We start from the raw sequence: 10,428 nt of genomic DNA on the forward strand, positions 1-10,428 counted from the left end.
GATTATTAAATTTCTTATATGTAAGCATGTGATTCTTTGTCCCTTGTAAGTATCTTAAAACTTTCTTTGCAGTTTTTCAATGACCCAATCTTGGATCACTCTGGTATCTACCAAGCATACCAATTGCAAAGCTAATATTTAGTCTTGTACATGTTTGAGCATACATAACACTCCCAACAACAAATGCATAAGTGATGTGAATTGATTTTAGGATTGAACATTTTTATGGGTTTTACTTTGCTTATGGTTTTTATTTTAAGCAGAATATGGTGAGAAACCCAAAGAAGATTCTCACTAGACACAAACTTAACCATGTAGTTAAGTAAGTGTGAAGGCTCACTTCTAGAGGACAAAGCGAAAACACAATTATATGGTGTTGATGATGAAAAGGTGAGGAATTAAAGAGCATATAAGGGAAAGAAAGAAGATAGAAACTGAATAGAAAAAGATGAACACAAGAACATAAAGGAATGGAAAATAAAAAGATGAAAGGAAAAAGAAGCTTAGGATGATGAAGGTGTGGTCACGCCACTTGGGGGGGGAGACTCCAAGATGAGTGGTGAAGAGACACCACCTGAAGTGTAGTGCACTCAAGATAAGACCCAAATTCTAGAAGACTCAGTTCAATAAACACTCTAACAAAGTTTCTTTTCTATTCAAAATTCAATGTGTAAAAATACATGAGGCAAGACACCCTTTATATAGGAGAGAGTGACTTGGGGAGCAAGAATCAGAGGGGTAGGTGGGTTTGGCACAAGCCCAAATTACTAAGCATACCCTATTCTAGCTTATTCTTCTATTTGGACCCCTAAAAAGAGTCAAAATTATTTACATAAACTTGTCTTGTAAAAAGACTATAAGAAAGAACATCTGATGCTCTAGCCTATGTCCAGTTATTCTTCTATGGAGGTCCTTCTGATGTTTGGTGGGGCATTGTCTTGTATGCTGAGATGAATGACCTAATTGTGAAGTGTTCATGGTGTCCTTAGTCATCTGCTTGTCGATTTGGGTTGTAACATGCCCCCCTAGTTGGAAAGAATTCAACCTCAAATTTAGAACTCCTACAAATAACATAGTTAGTTCACTTGATTTATATATGTGAGTTGTGAAGCAAACTTATGTTCATTGAATTTTAGGAGTTTGGGTGGAATGGTTATAGTTACATGTAATGTTTGTAGAGAATTTTTATTCTTCATTTGTTTCCATTCCAAATCATTCTTTGGACATTGCATGAGACTAAATTTGTCTCCTTTTTGTATTGGAACAATAGATGCTAAATATTTATCCACTTTGAATCTCTCTAAAATTTTATTAGTATATGCTTTCTGAGACAAGCCCAATAGTCCTTGTGATGTATCATGAAATATTTCTATTCCTATCACATGGTATGTCTCACCCATATCTTTCATTTACAGTTACGTAAATAGATAAAGGCTGAGGTAACTCAAAAGATTAGAGAAAGTTTAATGGAGGAATTTAATAAGCAGATGGATAGGGAGTTTGAAAAGCAGTGGGAGGGTTTAGGACTCTCGCAACAACCACCTACTATGGTACAAGATGAACCACCTCCGCCTCCTATTAAGAAAGTTGGCACTAAAGGGAGTTGTTCGGGGGTTGATCTATCGGGGGATGACTTTGGCTCAACTAGCCAATGCGAGTTATATGTTGATTATAATTCTTTGACCCGATTCGTTGCCCTGGGTAAGTGTTATGAAGGGGTCACAATGTTACACAATGTGCCTCTTCCTTCTAATTTCATAAAGGTCACAGTGGAGAAGGTCATTTATGATGATGTTGCAGTTCCTATGCCGATATTAGAGGTGACAATTGTAGCAGAGGCATAACATACTTTCGTTGCTTGGCCTAGACATCTCGTCAAACCTATAGACTCTACGGTATATCTTTGCACTAATAGGATTATATATCAGATATATTACATTCTAAGTAATTTAATTATTTGTTTGTTGATGAGTAGCAGGAACCTAAGACAAAACTGCCTCTCCGAAAGAAGAAAAATTCTCCACTGATGATCTTATGACGGCATTGGTGGAAGTTGCTACAACTTTAGATACAACCGTCATAGAGGTTCCATGGGATGCCACTATTTTTGGAAGACATAGTGATGTACCCTTGTACTTTCACATGTCTAACTTGTTGGACCTTGCATATGGAATTCAAGAGATTAACATAACAATTTTGCAATTATGGATGATGTAAGTTCAAATATTAAAATCTTTATACTTTTGATTTATTAAATATATTAGTACTGACTTATTTAAATTTTGGTATATTTGTGGATTATGCTTCCATGAGGGGAAACAATATATTATCAATAATTTCATTTAACATTTATTATTACTTATATATTAAATAATGTTATGTATTCTAACATGAAATCTTCTTATTTCAATGTTTACACTGGATATAACAAGTTGAGTGAGAGGGGAAGTGCAAACGCTTAAAAACTTACTTGGATATACCTTACGGTATTTAAAGTATATATGTTCACTCAATTTACTATGTCTCATGCATTCATTTAATACATTTATTTTCACATGCAGTCCAATAGACAATCTGAAAGTTATGATTGCGGTTATTATGTTATGTAGTGGATGTCGACTATTATGCGAGCTACAATTGATAGAGATTGGGATCAGGTAAATACCTTAATACAAAAAAAAACACTTTAAAATTCGGGTTTTATAATTCGTACACTAATTCAAAAAAAATTCAAATGTCACAGTTTTTTAATGACCAACAGCCGCTAGCTTCGTAAGCATTGGAGTACATGAAGACAACATGGTCAAAGTATTTTGTAAATATATATAATACCTTAGGATAGATAAATTATTAGAATGAGATAAAACTTTTTCATATATTAGCAAAACTTTTTGTTGAATTTATAATTTGTTGTATATGTATTTTCATATTTAAATTATGATTTTAAATGTTTTTTATTTTCTGAAAATTGGATATTTTATGTAGGATGTATATATAAAAAATAAAACATTTTTAAAAAAAAATACATATAACGACGGTTCCACCTCAGAACCGTCTTTAAAAATATTTTTTTAAAAGGAGACACACTTACAACGACAGTTTCTCTGGGAACTGTCTCTAAAAATATTTTTTATAAAAAAAAATTATTTAAAGTATAGCAACGACAGTAGAAGAATCGTCATTATAACTTATTTATAATGACGGTTCTCCAATCGTCGTTATAATTGGCTTATTGATAACGACATTTGTAATAAAGACGGTTCGAGAATCGTCTTTATATGTCCTTTTTAACCGTCGTTATTATACCTTTTTGTACTGGTGACGAATGTCGATGGGATTAGGTTTTAACGTGCCTCACGTTAGGTGTCAAATGTTCTTGCCGGTTGACCTTAGGTGGACTGGATGGGCAACCTCCGCTTCTAGTCTATCTCCTCTTGGAGCACTGGAACAACGCTTTGTTGAGACTGAGAGGGCTCTACTTGTTGATCACACTCCAACAATCAAGTTAGTGAGAGCATACTAAATAATAATTAGTTTCAGTCTTTAGTACTCAGAAACAATCTCTCTTTACCAGGGGTCTCAAACCCATTTTATCGTTATCCCCCTAAAAACTTTCACTCACGATAATATAATCTCTACTGAAAGTATAAGATAATAACAAAAAAACACCTACTAACGGGCACCACTTATCTTCAGGTGCTAACAGAAAACATTTTGTTTAACATGTGCACCATTATTCTCGGGTGCTCCTCTTTTATTCTCAACAACTATTAATTAATATGTAACTAACATGTATTAATAAATATATAACTAACTAGCATATTATCACGAGATAAAATATCTCTTTATCTTCAAAATAATATGATAACAGATTTAAACAATAATAATAATTATAACTTTCATCTTCATAGTAATATGATAACAGATTTAAACAATAACAAATATCTTTCATCTTCAAAATAATATGATAACAGATAAAATATTTATTTATCTTTTATCTTAGATACTGGACTGACCAACAACTGGGTCGAGCTCACGACCCACCTTTTGGGTCCAAACACCAAGCTGGTCTCTCCCAAATACCTGGATCGAGATCCCGAGCATTCCTGTCCAATACACACTAATCACGCATTTTCTTGTAATGCTTGTGGTGTATTGGAAAACCTAAGCTTATGGGGAGTGGGGGTATTTTGCTACTTGTATACAGGTTGGGACATCCTTGAGGTGTTCCCTTTTTAATTCATTTTATTTTTTACTCATAAAAAAAATAAAATGTTAGAAAGACATCCTCTTATACCTACCTATCAAAATAATATAATTCAATGTTAGTTTATTCTTTTATCATTTATAGATTTTATTATTTAATTATATATTTTTATGTACAAATCAAAAATAAAATAACTGTATTTTACTCTCTTTTATAGTTTTCTGGAAAAACCTTAAACAGATGGAAGCGTGTTTTTGTAGTAGTATTGAATAATAGGTGGAGACATTTGGTATAATGTGCAGCATGTATTATGTCTTAGGTATTATTTGTTGAGTGGTGATATCTTGAAACCATAGTAATAAACATGCATTTGATAAATAAATAAATTAATATTTTAATTATTTTAATTTAAAATATTATTATATTATTATAATAGTTTATTAAATATATGTATTTTACTTTTTGCGTGTTAACAAAATCTTTTCCTTATTAGATTAAGGTTTAATATTACAGAATGCAAGTGTGGTTTAAAACAACAAAATAAAAAAACATTAAATAAAACACAAAACTTACAACTTCTATACTTTGTAATAAAATTCTATAGAATAAAAAATGTTAAAAAAATTGCGTGAGATATATATTCATGACATCTTTCATATTCTTAGTATCAAAACCGCTGTATAGGGGATTTTATCCTAGTGCTACATTTTTTACCCTTATATTTTAATCATGGTACCTCAAACATTTATATCCACAATAATATATACCAAACATTATTTATGATGTTTACTTCATAGACAGAGTGAAACATTAGATATATTAATGACAAGGAAACAATTTAATCTAATAAAGTTATGGCAATGAATAAATTGGAGATTAATTCTCATAACAATATTAATTAAGATGAGTGAAACTTTGCTAACACATGTATGATCATTTTCACTATGTAGCTAGTCAGTACTATTGCTTCTGTCCCTTCCTTATTTTATACACACCTATATTTTTATTATTGTACTTCAAACATTTACCTCCACTTTATAATATGCACCAAATATCATTTATTATATTTACATGCGCGTCCGACAAAGTTAAAAAAGTAAAAGCATGAAATATTGGTAGTGAATAAAAATGAGTCAGAAATACTCTATGAATTGGTATAAAACCAAATATAATTTATATTATATGTAAAAAAATTCATAGTATTTTTAATGTTATACTAAGAGCTCTTGTTGGGAAGTAAATAAATAAATAAATAATTTGAAGCAAGTAGAAGAAGTTGCATTGAATAAGTTGGAGATATTAAAGTTGACAGGACCGTATTGATTTAATATGATGAACTATGTACTTAATATGTAATGGGCCTGCTATGAAATGACCCAATTTGTAGCATCTATCCCAAACCCAACTTCACACTCCTCCATGAGATCAGGAATCTTGACGTCATTACTACATTTTTATGTGGTGGACCAACTTAGCTACTAAACTCATTAAGTAAAATGCACGTGATGCTTAGTAACCTTCATATAAATTCACACCTCACATGTCTAGAATTAGAAAATGTTGGAAAGACATCCTCTTATACCTACCTATCCAAATAGTATAATTCAATGTTAATTTATTCTTTTATCATTTATAGTTTTTGTTCTTTAATTATATATTTTTATGTACAAATAAAAAATAAAATACCAGTATTTTACACTCTTTTTTAGTTTTTTCTGGAAAAACCTTAAACAGTTAAATAATAGATGGAGCGTGTATTTAAAGTAGTATTGAATAATAGGTGGAGACATTTGGTATAATGTGCAGCATGTATTATGTCTTAGGTATTATTTGTTTAATCTTTAATATTACAAAATGAAAAGTGTGGTTTATAAAATAGTGATAATAGAAATTTAAAAAAATAGTTTGAAAGCAATAATCTGATTTTGTGACAGGAAGCAGCAGATTGGTGGGGTCTTGTTCTAAATCAAAATAGATGCTTGCTCCGCCAGCTAACATCATTAATTCAAGTTCATAAATGAAGAGTGACGTACATGCTGATAATGGAAGAGCAATACGCAGGTCACTAAAAGATTCTACCAAACTTCATAAGTTCCACATATAAATTTCACCTAGCTACGTACCTCTAATTTTCCCTTATACAGATACAGTTTTAAAGGTTGATCGTAATGAGTATGTTGTTAATGTTAATGTTAATGTTAATGCTAATGCTAATGATTGCCATGGTAAGGAAGAGCACATAGTACATTAATTCATTGAATAAATATTTGATTTTGAAATCCTAGAATATTATGCTGCTAAAGCTGAAGAGAATCAAGAGTTGTTACTTGTAAACACTGATAAACTCAACGGTTAACACCTAATATACTATTTTGGACAAGAATATGATGGTTACATAATTATTTTGTGAGACATTATTACTATTAGTAGCATTTTAACCTAATAAAGTCCTATAGCTAACGGCTACTCTAACTAACTAGTTTCACATACGACACCACACAACCGTGTATCGATGAGATGATCAGAAGACAGAGGAACCAGACAAAGGATCATTCACCAAATTAAATATGTTATTCCAGTAATGCTTGTTATTCTCTTCCAGGTTCACGTTGCAGAGGCTTCCATCCCCGTTCATCATTGCCATGTTTTCTTCCTCCACTCCCAAGTTATCGTTGGACTCATAAACCAACCCTTCATCATCGTTGAGTCCTTCGAGGACGCCACCGTTGGGGAGTGTGGGAGGAACGACATTATGATTGCTGTCGTACACTGTAGTAGTGGCTCTAAATGCTTCCACAGCCGCCATAATATCATCGTCTTGCAAATGTAACACTGTGTTCTCTTTCATGAACCCACTTTCCATGTTTGTGCTGGAGAGAGGAAACATGTCGTTGTTGTTGTTTTCATTGAACAGTACTCCAATGTTGTTATTGTTGGAGACAGGAAGCATAGTTGATGTTGTTCCTGGAAAGCACAACGTAGAGGTTGGAGACTCAAGAGTGTCTTCGGTGGATAGCATCATGGCGTACATGCTATGCATCATTTTGGGGTTACTTTCTTTTGTTGGTGGTTGTGGCTTGGACCATGAGCTTTGCCATGCTTTGAGGATGTCGAGACAGGGTGGTAGAGAGGGTTGTTGCGTAGTGATTTTGTTGAGGACCAGCCTCGCCGGTTGAGGGTTGGAGCAGGATCCGAGGTTGTTCTGGACTTGCAACTTTGACTCTCTCACCAGCCTTGCTTCGGCTTCGAGACGGGCACTCTCCCACTGCGCCATGTGGCTCAGGTTGGCTGCGTCCTTGGATTGGCAACCACCGGAGCCACCAAGTGCATCGGTTTTGGGCTTGTGGGTGGTGGGGTCTATCCCCATTCTGGTTAACCTTTTCTTCAGGTGTGTGTTCCAGTAGTTCTTTATCTCATTGTCTGTCCTCTTCGGAAGTTGAGCCGCTATAGCTGACCATCTATGCTCCAAAAATATTCAGCAAAAGAAACAACCATTAACCATTAGCAATGAACATTAACTATATAACAGTCTATACATACATATAAAGCAGTACAGTGAGTTAGATACAGTTACAAATCAACATTTTTTGCACTGTTATCCAAAGTAACCTTTGTTAGCATTCAATGGAAATTTTCGGTTCTCATCAGAGAAGTGTGAAAAACATCTGTAAAAATCTAAGTTTGTTGGTTTATAAATGGCAATGGCATGATTTTGTAGCAGTTTGCATAGCAAAATATGAGGGGATACTAATATGCAAGTTAAGTTTCCTAGATATGGGGGGGTCATATATAATTAATAAAGTGGATATAGAAAGGGTCCTTATTTCTTTGTTATTTTTGGTTTATGGGTCTATCACATCTGCCACTTCTATACGAGTGATTTGGTTTGGTCACCTGTTCCCAAGAAGGGCATGGAGTTGAATGATTGTTTGCTCTTCCTGCAAGCTGAACTTTCCCCTTTTAATGTCGGGTCGAAGGTAGTTAGTCCACCTGAGTCTGCAGCTCTTCCCACATCTTTGAAGGCCTAAATTTTAGTACGTAAAAAGCAAGAAGCTATTAACACAGAGACCATAAAGAAAAGAAGAAGAGAGAAAGAAAAAGGTTGTGGATGCAAGTACCAGCTTTGGAAGGCAAGGCACGCCAGCTTCCGTGGCCGAACTCTTCTATGTAAGCCATGAGCTTTTTGTCCTCCTCGGGAGTCCAAGGGCCTTTCTTCAAGCCCACCTTTTCACAGCATGGTGACCTGCCCATTGGTGTTGTGGACCAATAGTGAAACGTTTGAGTTAGCGGTTTTGGAAGGTTTGGTGCAGAGAACAAGAGAAGGAGAGAAAAGGCCACAAACAAAGTAAGCAAGTTCAAGAGAAGGGTGAGAAAACAATGTTATATATAGAGGGATAAACATTACATATCACTGTGCAAGTAGTTATGATGCAGTACGTGTATTTGTGAGTGAGGTTCCGTATCTTAATTTTAGACACCTGCGTGGGAAAGGGATAGTCAGAGTAACGAGGCCTAATATATTTTCTCCTTTTCTTTTTATTTATTTTACTCACTTTTTTTCTATTCTTATTTTATATTTACCCCCATCTTTTATCACTACTTTGTTTAATATATTAAAAACTTTTGCAGACACAACATGTCACGTGCACATAATCTGTTACTGATTTGACTTTGTTCTTCAAAAGTTAATGGTTGATAGGAATCCGAAATCTTTTTAATTAAGATATTTAGAACAATAGGAAATATAAAAAGATCAACATTGCAATTAAGTGACACTAAGAAAAAATAATTACACATTTAATATTGAGGAACCTTGGGGGCTTTTAATCATGCTGATTTTCACATGAAAATGTTTATGTTGTTTAATATGATTTTTAATATTCAGTTTTTATATAAAAAAAATCATAATTAGTTCGAATGAATAAATATACAATTAAAAATTAAACTATACATACATACATATATTCAAGGCTTCTGGGATAGATTATTGGTATTGTTTATTTAATACATTTCGTTTTAATTAAGACTTCTATAAGTAATAAAATTCTTTTTTTATAAATGTTCAATGAAAATATACAAATTTAATTATGTGATCCGTTTACAAATTTAGTAGTGATAAATTAAATTTGTATATATTTTAGCTTTAGTGTTTTGCTTCAACCATTTTCAAAGTTGTACTGTGTAAGTACACAATAATTTGGTCAGAGAAAACGAAATGAAGATAACCTTTTTGTTTTAATTTGATTTAAGCAACCACATATTTCAGCCAGCTAAACCCATCCAAGTGTCTCCATTTTTCTAACTCTGATGTAAGTGAGATAAATATACATGCTGCATAGGTGCAAACACTTGAGGTACCATAATTGAAATTTAGGTGTAATCAACAAACAGAGAAAGCTATATTTGTCAAATAATGAGTGAACAACTGAATGTAAATGAAAATGTGCAGCATTATTTTGTCGTCGTGATCACCAAAACCTTCTTGTTGTCAACCACCCTTATCGCATTTTCATTATCAAGTCCAAGAAGCTCTAATCTTGCTAGCTACTATAGCAGTTGTTGGGTATTTATTTATTTTTCTTTATGTATATATATATATATATATATATATATATATATATGTGTGTGTGTGTGTGTGTTTAAGAGGGTTCTATATAATTTACAATCAATGTAGAAAGGAATTTTGGCCATCAATTCATAGATTGGTATAGAAAAAGTTAATTAAAGATATAGTAACAACCCTTGTAACAACTATTCGAAAATTACTCATATTATTTGTATATTATTGTTAATTCAAGTGTTTATTTTATTATGTTATTATAATAAAATTGTAAAATGATTTATATTTTATAAAGATTGTCACAACATTATTTTTTTTTTCAAAAAGCTTTACTTTTCATATTCTTGAAGAAATCATCCATTCTACAATCGAAAAAACAAATGTATATGAGAAGGGTTGATTTGTACTAACATGAGATTGATGAATTTATTTTATGAAAACATTAAAAAAGTATTCTTCCAATTATAAAAAAAAAATACAATCTTTTAAAAGTAGTTTAAATTCGAGAATCATTACAAAGTAATCTAAATAAAGAGCTATTTATTTCACCTGATCAAATAACATTGTAAGAAAACATTTTTACGAAATAATTTTCAATGAATTAAAGAAACTAATCTGATATAAGCTAATATTATTAACCAGTCAAACAATACAAGAAAAT

General features: G+C 32.5%; 1 protein-coding gene across 1 annotated transcript; it reads right to left on the reverse strand.

Annotated features, from left to right (window-relative positions):
• Nucleotides 1–6,595: 6,595 nt before the first annotated feature.
• On the reverse strand, nt 6,596–8,571 carry LOC137811533 (transcription factor MYB106). The gene is made up of 3 exons (XM_068613323.2): nt 8,326–8,571; nt 8,102–8,231; nt 6,596–7,665 (listed from the first exon to the last, which is right to left on the reverse strand). Exons 1-3 carry the CDS (start codon nt 8,456–8,458, stop codon nt 6,729–6,731), a joined length of 1,200 nt encoding a protein of 399 aa, XP_068469424.1. The 5' UTR covers nt 8,459–8,571; the 3' UTR covers nt 6,596–6,728.
• Nucleotides 8,572–10,428: the final 1,857 nt, after the last annotated feature.

This window comes from Phaseolus vulgaris, chromosome 2 (genome assembly GCF_051622355.1).
Source record: "Phaseolus vulgaris cultivar YP4 chromosome 2, ASM5162235v1, whole genome shotgun sequence".
NCBI classification, from domain to species: domain Eukaryota; kingdom Viridiplantae; phylum Streptophyta; class Magnoliopsida; order Fabales; family Fabaceae; genus Phaseolus; species Phaseolus vulgaris.

Coding starts and splice junctions, on each gene's coding strand:
- LOC137811533 (XM_068613323.2), bottom strand. CDS start 8,458: ATGGGCAGGTCACCATGCTGTGAAAAGGTGGGCTTGAAGAAAGGCCCT. Junction 8,232..8,325: donor TGCCTTGCCTTCCAAAGCTG/GTACTTGCATCC, acceptor ACTAAAATTTAG/GCCTTCAAAGATGTGGGAAG. Junction 7,666..8,101: donor CATGCCCTTCTTGGGAACAG/GTGACCAAACCA, acceptor TTTGGAGCATAG/ATGGTCAGCTATAGCGGCTC.